General features: G+C 46.9%; 1 protein-coding gene across 7 annotated transcripts in view; it reads left to right on the top strand.

Annotated features, from left to right (window-relative positions):
- The first annotated feature begins 261 nt into the window (after positions 1 to 261).
- The window catches only part of TBC1D16 (TBC1 domain family member 16), a 32,731-nt gene continuing 18,276 nt past the window's right edge, over positions 262 to 14,716 (top strand). For 3 of the 7 annotated variants that reach the window (XM_052808244.1, XM_052808245.1, XM_052808239.1), the window contains exons 1-3: positions 273 to 389; positions 7,088 to 7,323; positions 8,365 to 8,995. In XM_052808244.1, the coding sequence (XP_052664204.1) occupies positions 7,146 to 7,323; positions 8,365 to 8,995 (809 nt within the window). In that variant the 5' untranslated portion in view covers positions 273 to 389; positions 7,088 to 7,145. Of the gene's footprint in view, positions 442 to 2,171; positions 2,194 to 5,999; positions 6,018 to 7,087; positions 7,324 to 8,364; positions 8,996 to 14,716 lie in introns of those variants that run through there. The other 4 variants (XM_052808241.1, XM_052808240.1, XM_052808242.1 and 1 more) reach the window with 4 other exon arrangements.

Here is a 14,716-nt window from a genome sequence, read left to right as displayed (position 1 = left end):
TACCTCAGCCCGCCGCTGCCCGCCGGGCCCGGGGGGGAGGCTCGCGGCGTCCCGGCCGCCATGCCCCGGTGCGGGGCAGCAGGTAACGGCGCCGAGGGCCGGGATCCGGGCGAGGTATGCTGGGGGGGACCGGAGGGGTGAGAAGCGGGGGGGGGGGGGGGGTGTCCCTCTTTACCCTTCCCTCGCTGAGGCGGCCCCGCCTGAGGCGGCTGCCGGGCAGCCGCGGGTCACGCCGCCGATGGGCGGGGCGGGGCGGAGCGGGGCGGGGCGGTGGCAGCGTCCCCCGCGCAGGGCCCGGAGGGGGCGTGGGGGACGTCGGTTCGGAGCCCGCCCGGGGCTGGACCGGTTCGTGGAGGCGCCGAGAAGTTTCCCCGGGTTCGTCTTTACCGGTAAAAGCGCCGGGGCCGCGCGGGGCGTCGGTCGCCACGGGGGCGTTAAGCCGTGGGTAACGCCGGCTCCGTGCGCCGGGGCCGTGCCTCTAGGGCTGCGGTGGGCGGCAGCGGCTGCCCCTGGCCCACCCGGGTCCCTGGGCCGGCTGCTCGTCACGCGTGTCACTGTCACACGGGTTCGTGCCTGGGGATGGGCCGCCCGGGGATGGGCCACCCGGGTATCCTGCCCGGCACCCTGGTGATGCATCCATTTTTTTTTTTATCCCACTCTTTGTCTTCCCTTTCCCTTCCTACACCCCCCCCCTCTCCGCCGCCGCCTTCGCAGCCCCCGAGGCGGTCGGTGTTGCTGGCGGCTCGGGGTCGGCACAAAGCGGAATGCGAAAATAGTTCTTTAACTTTATCTTCTGCTGTTTTGGAGTGGCTCCGTACAGCTTGGGGTATTTTTATGATTTCCTTACTTTTGGGGAGGTGGTTTTCTCTCAAATTACCCCGATATCTACCTCTTCGTTTGCTGAGTTCTGTTATCAGCGGAGACGTGAAGATGGATGGTTGGGATCCTTGGCAATTATTTGATGTATGGCCTTCAGGCGCGCCAGGGCAGGGATTACGTGTTGATATATTGCTTGCTGTGTCGCTGACGCTCTGTAAAATAACTCTGCTTCTTCCTCTCTGAGGTTTGCCCATCTTCTCTGTTCTTCAACTGGTAGCTTGTCTTGCAAAGGTATTATGTTCTTAGTTGCCACTCTGAATAGGAAGTAATAAAAATGAAAGATCGTTTAAGAGAAAATAGTAGAAATGTTAAGTCCAGGACAGCTCAGGGTAAAGTTCTCAGGCTTGCTGCTTCTTTTGTAGAAGCCTCCTTTAGGTTTGTAGGCTTAGAGGAGCTCGTTCTCATTCTGGTGATAACTTGGCTAAAAGCAGAGAAGTCTCTGAAAGCTGCTTCTCTGACCTTGCATTGAATTTGCTGAATATCTGAGTTTATTCTCTATGTCTCGCTGTGTGGTGGCGTAAAGCTGGAGAGCCGGGATGGGGCAGAGTGTTGCTTTCTCTGTCCAGCAGGCAAGAAGGGAGGGGGGCATGGTCCTGCCTGTGGCACGGTGAAAAGGAGACTATTTCAAAGTGTCAGAATGGCAGACACATGGTTTGATGTCTGTCATATTAAGAAAAGACTTTGCAATTAGTTCATCAGTTCAGCTGTGAAACCAGGTTCCTGGGATTTTTTAGCTGCTGATATTGAAGGATCTAGTACTGTGAGTGTTATCAGGCCACGGCTACAGGATGCTAGAAATAAAACGCCATAGAAGTGTTACCTACTGCACAAGCACTGCAGTTAAGTAATATGAAATGATGTTTAATCTTGGGATGGAGGGACCTATAGCACAAGTAATTTCTCAGCACTAAAGCACGTGTTGTGGTTTGACTTTCAGTGCTGGAGGGGTGGTAAGCTTTTTGTTTGCTTTTTTATGCCTAAGCAGGTGTGGCTGAGAGCAGCAGGCAGGCTCTGATGATAGCATTTCATTTCCCTTTTTATCTCTGAGTCACAAACTTGCAGTATTTAGTCTGCTGTCCCTTTTTTACCTTCTCAGCTGAAATGCATCTGAGCGAAATCTGTTCCACTGAAGTGACTGGAATTGGAGTTGTGCGAGTGTCAGGATTTCAGCCTTCGCTGGTGACTGCTGTTACTTTTCCTTTACTCTGTACTCTGCGTGCCACTGCTGCACCAGCAGGTCAGGAATGAAAGACTTTGTGGTGACCTACATAATTCTCCCCATGAAATGGGATGACTTCAGAATGGCTCCCTATGGTAAACTTTTTTCCTTGATTTGGCTAGGTCATCTTAAATAGCTCCAGCTAATAGCTAGTAGTTTTGAAAGCTTTTTTTTTTTCCCTCTCCTAATGTAGAGGTATTGCGATACAAAGGGAAGGTCGTTACAAGGGCTCTCATGTATACATAGAGAAGTATAGATCAAGTGAGTGACTAGCTGAGAGTTGCATAGAAAATCCAGTCAGAGGACTGGAAAGAAGCTGCGAGTCCTGACTCCCGGGCTCCTGTACTCCATCTCCGGTCGCGCTGCCTTCCAGCATGCTCTAACCTGTGCTTGAGCTACCAGAGTTGCAAACCCGGCATTTGATTTTCCAAAGGGGAGGAGGAGGCAGGGACTTCCTTAGTGTTTGAGACCTGCCTGGTGCAGTGACTCTATACTCTTTAAATATGTAAAATCAAATTCAAGTTATTAAGGGCAAAAAAAGAAAAAAAAAAAAAAAAGCCTGTTGCACTTTTCTTACTTAAGGCGTTTCATGCTTAAATTTGGTGCCGATGTTTGACAGCTCATGTTTCTTTTCTGTGCCCAGACATGCTGTAGGTCTCATGTTTCACTTCAAGAGCCCTGTTGCTCGGCTTATTTTGCTTGTAAATCTATTAAACTCCAGCACAGCAAATTTGCCCTTGGAGCCACAAGACCCACTGCCACGCACAAAGTGCTCAGCAGTGTGACTTGTTGGCTGCAGCTGACCCCAAAGCGCAGGCTGTCATATGCCTCTATAGGCTAAACTTATTTGTGAGAGAAGCCTTGTTACCTTGCATGCTCATGAACCGCTCTGGTGTCAGTGTGTGCTGCCCAGATAGGGAATAATGTGCTGGAGCCTGTGTCAGCCCGTGCAGGAGCCCTGCATTGCCTTCCTTGCTGGAATACAGGAATCTTGTGCAACCGGAGGCAGCAACATTTGGTCCAGCAGCGTCTGCCAAGGTGAGGGTGCAATCTGCCAAGCCAAACAGGATTTTGTTGTTGATCAGTTTGTGAGAAGGGGAAGGGCATTTCTAAGGGAGGCAAGCAGCCGGTGTTATTTGAAATGCTGCTGGCTGGAACTGGTCAGGCTCTTGTGAAGAGACTCCTGGGGTGATTTCAGGAGTTGGCTCCCCAGCACGTTTGTGAGATCTCGTGTAGCTGAGAAGTGCTGGCATTGACTGGGAGAGCAGCCAGGGTCTGCGCGAACAGACTTGGTAGCTGTAGCAAAGATTTTTAGCGGTGACAGTTGATGTGTGGGAGAAGAAAATGTATGTGTTCTTAATAAATATTGGCACTCAGCAAGAGCTTATCAGCTAATTCAGTGCTTCAGCTTCTGGAGAGCTGGGATGTCTCTGCCACACTGGAAAGAATCCCTTCAGATCAAGGGATAAATAGAAAATTAATATGAAAAATACTTTTTTTTTTAAATGGTGCTGATTTAATGCTGACTTAGCTGTAGGATGGTTCCTGCCTGTCTTCCCAAGCTCACACAAGAGGCAACAGCAATACTTCCTTCTCCTTGCGACCCAAGCCCCATGGACTGTGTGTGCAGACATTGTCCCACACAGAAGAGGGCTGAGAATAGAGCAAACCCTGCAGATTTGGTCTCTTTGTTATTTGCTGGTTTGTGTTGTATGAACTCCTCTTGTCTTTTAGGAAGGAGAGGCACATTCACAAGCTGTGTTTCAGAGACTTCTGGGGTTGTACTAGAAGACCTTAAGAGGTCCAGTCCATCATCTGGTCCTAGCTGGGGCCAACTGCCTATCTATTTCTGCAGCCTGTCTTTGAAACCCCCCAGGGACAGAAACGGCCTTTTCAGGTTGCCCTCTTCTGGTGTACCTGCTGTTAGAATGACTAAACTAGATATTCCTTGCCACAGTTCAATTGCCCTACTATTTCTCCTGTCTTCCACAGACAGCTCTTCCTTTTTTTGGCAGTGACAATTCACACATATGAAGACTTTTAATACATTTCCCTTCCTTTAGTCTTCCTTTGGCAATCTCTTTCCAGATCACTCTTGTCACTCTCCCTGAAACTGTCCAGTGACTTGCATCTGTTTTTCTTTAATGCTGCAACCAAAGCTACGCAGAATTCCCTAGCCTGTGGCAACGATGAAAGCATTCATTTGAGTCTTCCTGATGATACTTAAATATCCCAGTATATTTGGCTATTTGTTTGCAGTATCGTAGTGGAGTCTCTTTGATTTGTGGTGCATAGCTCTTCTGCAAGACAAATGCAACAGACTAAATTTCTACGTTGGCAGGACACCATATTCTTCATCTGTCTTATTTTTGTTTCCTCTTCCCAACCTGCATATGCGTGTGCATACCGGCAGCACCATCCACCTGCACATCAAGGCAGTGCTGAAGCAACAGATGTTCTGCAGGATCAAAGCAATATTTCCCTTTAAAATCCTCCTGCTTTCCAGGGAGCAGCTTTTGATCTTTTACCTGTTGCTTTGTTCTTTCTCTGCTAGGTAAAAGCTAATTAAATGTTGCCTCTATTGGCAGAGAAGTCGTGCACCTCTGCCTGTGTTCCTGAGAGCCCCTGGAGAGCTGCAGTAGGACATTACACAAGCTCTTGTTTCATGCATGCATCTCCATCTGCTGTCCTTAGTAGGAAAAGCTCACTGATGTCTTCTGAGGAAGCATTCCCTCGTCAACAGCTGCAGCCACCTGGTACCACATTCCTCCTTTGTGTACGCAGGTTCAGCGCTCTTAGAGTTCTGATGAAATAGCTGACATAGCTAAAGGTCTGGATATCTGGGCTGGTTTCAGTCTTGACAGCAACAGGGCATAGCTGAGCAGGCTGTGCTGCCTACAAAATGTTGTGGTAACAGATGACCCTCTTCAGATGTGAGGGAGGCTCAGGGCCTCTGACGCCATACAGGTTGCTCCACACCACTGCTTTGGACTGCCTCAACACTGTGTTGAAATGGTGTGTTGTGACTTGGTGGGAAGGAAGAATTGCAGCAGAGTTTACTGTCTGTGTTCTTGCAGGGTGCAGTGAGAGGAAAGGTGACTTGCTCTTTAAATGTGGTAGAGGCAAATTACTTTCTCCAAGACGTAACCCAGAGTCGGAAACAATACTGTGGTTTTTGGCATTCTGGACAAGAATGAGCATATGGCTCCATTGGTCTTTGGTTTTTGGGGCTGAGACATGAAGATATGTGTCGTGTTTGGTGCTAGAAGGAGACATGAGTGCGAAGGACTTGCAAAGTAATTGTCTTATCCTAAACACTTGCTGGGCACAGTACATAGCAGGGTTGAGGCTTCTCCGTCAAGTTCCAGGAAAGACTGAAATGCAGAAACTGCTTATGCTGTGATTCAAGCTGACAAATGTAGTGATTGCCAGTTAAACCAATAGTTTGTCCTTTAATGAAGGCTCTGTCAACTACTTGGCAGTCTCATTTGCAATCTTCTGTATGTACAAATCTGTCAGAATCAGGACAGCTATATTCTTTCCCTGCAGCTTTCACTCTGCTTTTTGAGAAATGCTGGTTTCTGTTTCCCCTTTCTGCCTTCTTGCTTCATTGTTTGTCTGGAGATACCATTAAAACCATGTTTAAAGAAATTGGAGCTATTCAGTGTTTGACAATGCTTGCTTTAGGCCCCTAAATGTTTCCTGCATACAGTGCCCCTGACAGTACAAGTCAGAGCCTGTCTGCTTTTCTTTTTATTTCTGGCTGCCCCTGTTGTGTGCTGTGCAGATCATGGTGTGGGATTTGTCATGAGGAACACACTGAGCTGATCTCTCCAGATGGTGCCCTTGGACCTGCCACCGTGGTGATGTGTGGTGCGTGCCAGGTCGGACTGGCCCGTTCACAAGCAAGTAAGGCCATGTAAATACAAAGGAACAAAAGTAGAGGTTTCCTTTCCTCGTGTACTTTTGGTGGAACAGAAACTGCAGTGCCTCTGATGGTCTGCTTCCCAGCTAGGGATAGCAGCAGTGGGTAGAGCCTGCCCTGCATTGAAATGTGTTGGGCTATCTGTGGGATTGCTTTGTGCAAGACCCACCTGCTGTTTCAACACGTCGAGTCTTCTTCCTCATCTGTCTGCTAAATAGTTGATAGCTTGAGTGACCCCTCTGGATTCACTGCAGAGCTCCTCATCAACAGCCCCAATGAGGAGCACGTCTCATTTGAGTACAGAGCTTACGTGGTGATTAGTTGAGGATCATACTCCACAGTTAGCTAAAGTTACCTATTGATAGGTGAAATATTTGCCTTGAGTTGGCATGCCATACTGTGCTATTGGAGTCTGCCCGCTCTGTTGAACATGGGTCTTTTGCCACTTATCCCTGAAAAAGCTCTATTTAACCATCACTGCTCAAAAAAACCAAATCAAAACAAAACCCCAACCCAAAAACCTCAAATGCACAGCAGGATTATGCCAAAAATTGGTAAGCACAAGATGAACTTGTTTTGATTAATGTTTTTTTTTGGAGATCAGTGGTTACTGTGGATGAAGCAGCAGCCCCTTGTTTAATGTGATGGTCTCAGCAGTTTTTCTGTGCTGAAGGAATCCTCCAGAGTCTACTCTGACTCTCTTTGACATCCCCAGGACAGTGATACATTGGGCAGCTCTGCATCACTGAGCTATTCCCTTAATGGGCAATTTTCAGTGACAAGCATTACTTTTCTGTTTCCTCCTCACAGTAACTATTGAAATGTGGTTTTTTGCTGCCTTCATATTTCTTCGTTGCAGAGAAAAACATTCCAGGATTCTGTACTTCAGCATCTTTAAAACATAGAAGTGATGTTACAGATCCAGGGCAATTGGAGGCTCTTGCTTGAGTTGTACGATTGATGCAGCAGTTGATGGGAGACCTGTTCCTTCTCAGACAGTGGTAGGCACATGCTGTGCTGTCATTATATTTGTTCTAACACTATTCTTTCCTCCTTCTTGGCAGATCTTCTGAATTTGGCTCCTGATTAAAGCTGACAGATAATGGAAACATTTTCTTGGCGATGTCTCTGGGGCGACTCCTCCGACGTGCCTCTTCAAAAGCTTCCGACCTCCTGACCTTGAATCCTGGTGGTGGCAGCAGTTCATCTTCGACACTTGATGGGGAGATTATCTACTCTAAGAACAATGTCTGTGTTCACCCACCTGAGCTGCTACAAGGCATCGGGGAGCATCATCCAGGTGATAGGGTGTTGCAGACTGCTCACTCACTCTTTTTTCTCTGTCCTGGGCTGTGCATTTGTATCAAATTCTACATCTTGGGCTCTAAAGAATGAAGAGGTGCCAGTGGGGAACAGGGCAAGGCAGTCTTATGGAAGACTAAGGAAAGCCATCCACAAGCTGATCCATCAGCTCTTCTTTTAGTAGGAAAATTGATGATATTTCTCCTTTCTCTTCTGGTCTAGCATAGATTTACGTGTTTTAGTACATCCTTTTGTATTGCCAGAAGATGGACAGTTGTTATTTGAGGACAGTAACTTCTGTTGCTCATTCAAATACGTATTGTTCAGGAAAGCCAAGTATCATCTTGTAACTGTCATTGCTAAAGTGGCCTCAACAACCATTGGTAAAGGGAAAATAAGGAAAACCTGATCGTGGCTGTATGCACTGGAGTAAATGAAGATAAATACTGCTCTGTCCCTTTATTCTCAGCTGTTACTGCGCTCTTTCATGTTTTCATCAGAGAGCCATGGCCACTGGCTCAGCTTCACAAAACTAATTATTCTTTGAACATTGACCCACACTTCCCTTTTTGTGTGTGTGACTTTTTTTTCTGTTGGCTTTCCATGGAAATTGTAGCCCTTTAGCTACACTAAGGTAAATGTACTTGAGAAAGAAATGTTTAGCTGGCACTTGAAATTGTTTAACTAACAAACAATAGAGGTTTTTCATGTGGCAACATATTTCAGAATTTACTCTTGATTAGTAATCCGTCCAGGAAGTTGAAGTATTTGCATGTCAATTCTATGTCCACTTAGGGCAGAGGGAATTTAGACTATTCAAAAGCCATATGCAGAACTGAAATTATTTGTAAATACTGAATAATGTTGAGCACTCCACAATTCATTTGGCAGAATTCTCTCCTGGTAAATAAAGGGATTGTTTTGTCCATGTGTAATGGTGGTGAAGTGGGGGGAGATGGGGAAGTGCAAATTTCAGGCTTACGCAGTTTGCTTAGAATAAATCTGTGTCATAACTGATGGCTCCTTTGCTTTCTCAAAGGCTATTTGTGCTTGTACATGGAGAAAGATGAGCTACTGGGAACCACACTTATCCTTGCCTGGGTGCCAAACTCCCGTATCCAGAGGCAGGATGAAGAAGCCCTGCGCTATATCACTCCTGAGAGCTCCCCTGTCCGTAAAGCTCCCCGCAAACGTGGCCGCCACACTCAGGGTTTTGGCATTGTCCAGCAGGCTTCCCCCACCGAGCAGAGAGGGGCAGTGATCCTGAAAGGAGAAGACATCTTGACTGTGTCACAGCTTGTGAAAGAAGTGGCTTACATCAGCTCCCCCTCTTCGGAAGGGGAGAAGCTCTCCCAGTGCTGCCCCGCAGCAGACGGCACCCACCGGTCCCCCCAGCCTGCCCGCAGTGACTCAGGAATCCTATCGACAATCAGTTCTCAGGAGGAGCAGAACAGGTCGGAGCTGTCGGTGGAGGGGACGGAGGAAGGTCTGGACTGCAGGCCAGAGCTGGGGGAGGATGACGGCTCCTTGGAGCTGTCTGCTGATGACGTGAGCAGGGACAGTACTTTTGACTCTGATTCTGATGCCTTCTCTTCCCCCTTCTGCCTCTCTCCCATTAGTGAAGCCCTTGGGAAAAGCAGTAGTTCTGTGTTTCTGGATAATGAAAGCAGGTGAGTGCATCCTTTTCTCCAGTTTTTGGCTGAATAGCTGGTGTGCTGGTTGCTGAGCTTGGAGATGCTGAAGGAAATTGAGAAGCTTCACAGTGACATTGAGCTGAATATCCTGTCTTGCTTCAGACACTTGTATAATTTACAGGAAATTGTTTGCCAGCTAGTTCTGCTTCTGCTCAGTGAACCCTGGCCCTGAACATTCAGGGCTGTATATGTACAGTCCTTCAGGTGAACTGTCTTGAGCCCTGGAAGCAGCATTACTAAATTAAAAAGGTCCTTTGTTGGTCTAATTGGCTGTGCTGAGGAGATGTGCTAGTTACTTCTTGTGGAGAGCCACATCAAAGTGTCTGACTTCCTCTGAGCTGGGGCTGCCTCTCTGCAAGGCACCGTGTTGACATGAAGTCTGCATGTATGAGCTTGTCTTGCTGGTGTTCAGAACGTGGTCCCACTTAAGACATATAAATATTAATTCTTGCATGTCTAACCTAGATATTTTAGTCAATGCTGGTATGTCTAAGTGTCAGTGTTTCTCAACGGCATCTGCAGTAAACTCTACATAGTGGAAAGAGGGCACCTTGGCAGAGGAATAATGAACAGTAGGATACCTATATAACTTACTGTATCGATATGCAATGTTTCTGGCTTTCTGGTCTGTGCTCTGTGCAGTGTATCACTCATGTCCAGCTTGGGGAGGATGGGTGTGCTGTGTTCGTGAAGCACTGTGGGGCTGACTTTGAGGATATAGCTCAACTTTGAAAGTACGCTTGAAATTAGGAAAAACAAGTTCTCCTTTGTGCGTGTCAGCAATGTACAGACTACATTAAGACTTGACTTTTGAAGAGATTTTGCCGCCTTATTTTATGGGCTAATCTGAAGCCCAGAGAATGCCAGTAAGGACAAGGTTTATGAAGGAAGTTTTCTAATTGATTCAACTCTCTCTGGATATTTTGAAACACTTCAGTGCAGTGATCTCAGACTTTATATCAGCTTTGCATTTGATATGTGTCCTAGCAGTGTTCTGCTAATTAACTGCGAGCCCACAGGGTTTTCTGGGCTTGAGCTCTGCAGCAGCTGGGTGGGCAGTGGTTTGAGCAGCCCGGCCAGCACGGCTGTCCCATCCCATCCTGTCCCACAGCAGCTCTCCTCTGGCTGCAGAGGGGCATTGCAAAGCAGCTGCAGAGTGCCCAGGATGGGCCTTTGGTTTCCAAATTGTGTTGAACAATGTCAGTTTGACGGTGACCTTTTTAGCTCTCTAAACATGATGCCTGACAGTCTTTTTTGACAAGTATTCATAGGAATGTAGAAGACTGGAACCTACATAAATGTCACAAAACACACCCTGAAAACATTTTACAGAGAGGCCTTTGAATGATTAAATATCAGTTCTATTAACTGACTTTATTTTATTGGTTCCTAGGCTTTTTGTCCCATTCAGTTTGTGTTCTAACACTGGGTTACTGCTTGGGGGTTGAAACTTCAGTTGCATACACTTGCAGAGAATGTTGTGTTGGCTTAGAAATTTCTTGGCCTTGACTTAAAAAAACAGAAAACCCCCAAATCCACTGCTGCCAAAGCCTTGGTTTGTTTAAGGTGTGTAAAATTTTTTTTCCTTGGAGCAGCACTGACAATCTGTGTGTTTGACCTGTCTCTGTCACTCTGAAAAAAATGAAGTTTTGGGGGTTTTGAAGCATTTTTTTGTAAATAAAGTATAATTAAAATGCTTCTGTGAACATTTCTGAGTTCTAGCAGTTAGATTCTTAAAGGAAAAATATTTCTGTCTTTCAGTGTGTGTGTGGGGAAGCTGTGGCCTCAGCTGTGGCCCAGTTCACCCACACACCCTGACTAAGGGGTCATTATCCCCACTTGAGTGGTTAGAAGCAGGAGTAGCGAGGGACACGTTCAGAATAATGTCCGAACTGCTGAAAACCAGGAGACTGAACTCATCCTGGGGAAATCCTTGGCCTGGCCCACAAGGCCATGTGCTGTCCAAGGCGTGCAGCAGTCTCGGAGAGTTTTTGCACCCGACAGCGTGCGCCAGGAGAGGAGCTGGTGCAGAAGGGTGCCAGCGCAGCGTTTGGGGGCACGGCAAGGGGCCAAGCAGCGTTCTGGTTTAACTGTTTTGCAACGCTTGTGCTCTGAGCTGCTAATAGTGTCAGGGAAGGAAGGAAATACAGTTTATTGCATCTTTACTACCTTGCCTGTGAATTCGTGTAGCATTTCCCTGTTGTTTCACAGCCTGGCTCGGGCGAGCCCTCTGCCGGCTTTCCTCGTGTGCTGCCAGAGTCCTGACAGCTCCAGCAATGCAAAGCCTGCCTTTGCAAACACACTGCTCGTGGTCCTGGTAGACTTTTTTATTTCCCTTTCTTCTCTTTTCTTTTTTTTTTTTTTTTTTTTTTTTTTAACTCCTCTGGCACCAGTCTGGAAGCCTCGTACAGTGTATGCGGCACTCATAATTTGCAGCAGATTAATAAAACAGACCTTTCATTGTTTGGGACTTCAGACTTGAAAGGCTTTTGTCCAGTGTGTCCATTTTTTATGCCAATTTGTTCTTTCCCGTAGAGCCCCCTTGCATGATATCTGCAGGATCTTACAAACTGTTTGAGTTGGAGATTTTGCATAGAATACTTTGTAAAAGTCTTATTAAAAAGCATTCTCTTATTTCCTGTGTTCATCCCAGCATTTTGGGGGCGGGGGATGCTGTTTCAGAAGTCACTACAAGCATAAGAACAGCTTCCTTGTTTCTTAAAGTTGTTTTTTTTTTTCTGCTAGCTGCTTCCCATCTGAGCCAGAATTGGAGCGCGAACAAAGTTTGTGCTGCTGGCAGATTGTTTCAACTCTTTTCCCTCCCTACCCCCTGGTCACCACCTCCTCCCTGCAAAGAGGACCGAATGTTTCTGGTTATTTCCCTCTGCACTGGGGAGCTGTTGTAAAGAGAACTTTGCTTTTCCCCGTGATTGTTTCAGCAGCTGAAGCAATGCATTGCATGGGTGTTTCAGTCCAGCCATCTTTCTTTCCATGCAATTATGTATCATCAGAAATGGAAAAATGTGACATTGTGAAAGAATTAGGATGTACATGTAGACTTGGATCAGATGAGATCAGGGGCTCAGCAAGCTGCTTGCCAAAATATCTGTATGACCAGGAGTCACAAGTCCCATGTGCTTCTTGGAGCATCCTCTGAGAAGGTGGCCTGGCCTCCTGGGCAGAAGGGAGCCAACAAACACATACCGGTGCGTGCAGAACAGGGACAGGGAGGAAGGAGGGAGGTAGGCTTGGAAGCATTTGAGTTGCACAACGAGTCAGTCATTTTAAGTCAACAATTCGCCTTGTAGAACATAAGGAAATAAAAACGTATCCATTGTTGTTTGGGTTTTTTGTTTGCCTCTGCTTCTCAGTTTGACAGGCTGCCAGGGATCCCATGCAGCGATCGATGCTTTCCTCCCATTTACACAATTCCTCAGGCTATGAGCTATGGGAGTGTCCCATCACCAGCATACACATTCTTCCTTCTCTCTTTAGACGAGCCTGGCACTTCTTCTGCATAGTGCACTCATTTCTCATGGAAAGGTGGCTTTACTCTCTTGGTTTTTGTGTCCGTATTAACTTTGGGGGGCCCTTTCTGCTCATAGTAAGTGGTTCCAGCAGGGAGGTAGCTAATGTGGGAAATGCCTGTATTGATAGCGGCTTTGTCATTGACTGCATTTCTGTAGGAAAGGAGGGATACTGGGAATAAAATTGTTCCATTTTGTTCCTTTTCTCTCTTGTTACCGTTGTTTGCTGTCTGTCAGGAAACATTTGCCTTGTTGTCTGAAGGGCACTAATTCAGGACAACTGTACTCTATGCCCAGCTTTGGCTTGTTGCTGCCCTGCTAAATTACTCGGCTTCCATTTTCCCCATCAGTAAAGTGAAACTAAAAGCCTTTTCTTATATCCTGGTGACAAAATAGCATCTGACACCTATATAATGTCTTTCAACCAATGCTTCTGAAGTTACTTTAACTGACAATGGCATCAGATCTATACCAATCGGTTGCGGAAGCACTTAGCGCTCTGTAAGTGGGGTTTGGTTTGGGGGGTTTTTTTGTGCTGTGCTAGAGTGATCCCTGGTTAACAGGAGCTTTCCCTAGCAATGGGTGGTAGGGCTGCTAAAGGCTTTTCGCTTCAGTAATAAACTGCAGTTGCTGTTACCTCATGAGCACCATGCAAAAATGCTGAAGAGGACAAATAAATGCTGGCATTGGTTCCTTCACTAACTTCAGGCTGGGATGTTGGTCGATACAGTCAGAATTTGGACTGAGAAGCCTCACTGGTGGAATAGTACGAGTGGAGCATGGGGCAACATCTGGCTGGAGGCTGGAGCTCGGTGAACAGTCCTGCAGGTGATGGAATAGATGCCAGCTCACGCTTCCACAGCGCTTGCTTTAAAGGACGAGCAGAAGCAATGTGACCAATGTGGTCACAGATACCAGTGCAAGAAGGAAATGTCTTTCTTAAGAAGGCAATCGTTTTAGCAGCCAGTAATAAAAATAATGAAACATTTTCATAATGGAGCTGAACGATGGTACAGTTCCCGTGTTCTTCAGCTGACGTGAATTCACCGAACAGAACTATTACAAACGGTCTAGGCAAAGCACACAACACAAGGAAAAACTCCTTTGGTGTTGCAGTTGATGCAATTTTTACAGATGTGTTGCACATCCTGTTGTTAAGCCTCTTCCCAGGGAGCTAATCAGTAAATTACCTTCTCACGAGGGAGCGGAGGCGCAGCGTTACGGAGGGTGGCAGCAGCTGCAGGAGCGGGTGGTAACAGAGCGTACGGTGTTGCATCATGTTGTTTTGGCAGCTCACCTGAAAGGCTTAGTGCTGTTCAGACCTCTGCAGAATAAACAGGAGGCAAAATTATAGGGGAAATGAGCTGAAATTAGTGTAAACTGGCAGGAGCTCTGGAGTCATCAAGAGGGTGGGAATTCATCGCTGTTGTAACAGAAGTGATTATATTCTTAGAACCGGGGGAATTGGTCACAGACTTCTAAATCTCATGTAACTTCTTGCAGCATCTTGTGTCATGCTATCTTACTTTTGATGATTTCAGCCTTAGGGATGAGTGCATGGGGTGCCTCGCTGCTTCTGGTTCAGGCTCCAATTCCCCAGGACCTTGCCCAATCTAGTGTGATTTATGATGTTAAGACTCCAAAGCACCTAATTGCATTTGTACCCAAACCTGTGCCCAGGAAAAAAATATCCCCAAATCCTTCTTCCAGCAGAAGGACAGTCCTTTTTCCCTTCTCTTTGAGTCGTGGGGTAGGTGTAAACTTCCCAAGGCAGTACTTTCGGGTGGTCTGCGTGGAGCCAGGTACTGGGAAGAGGAGCTGGCCTTAGCCGTTGGCCGTCAGCAATGCTGTGTAATTAATTAAAGTTGTTACCGGCTGCAAAGCTGAGAAGGTTGGACAGATCCAAGAGATTGCGGAGGCATACGGCTCTATCTTGCTTTATATAAATATTTGAACAGCAAGAACATTAATTATAGCAGGTTTGTTTTTTCCCTCCGTTGGTTCGCTGCCAGATTTCTATGGAAGAAAATAGTGGCAGCTAACTCGAGATCGGGAATTGCAGCTAGCGGGCTCGTGAAGCTTATTTATTTGGGGTTTCAGGGGAGGAACAGTCCGTGACGAGAGCAGGGGAATGCCGAAGGAGGAGATCCCACGGCCACGCAAACGGGAG

The sequence above is a fragment of the Harpia harpyja genome, chromosome 14 (assembly GCF_026419915.1).
Source record: "Harpia harpyja isolate bHarHar1 chromosome 14, bHarHar1 primary haplotype, whole genome shotgun sequence".
NCBI classification, from domain to species: domain Eukaryota; kingdom Metazoa; phylum Chordata; class Aves; order Accipitriformes; family Accipitridae; genus Harpia; species Harpia harpyja.
The sequence above is the reverse complement of the archived record's forward strand: the minus strand, read 5'-3'. Positions and strand labels throughout refer to the sequence as shown.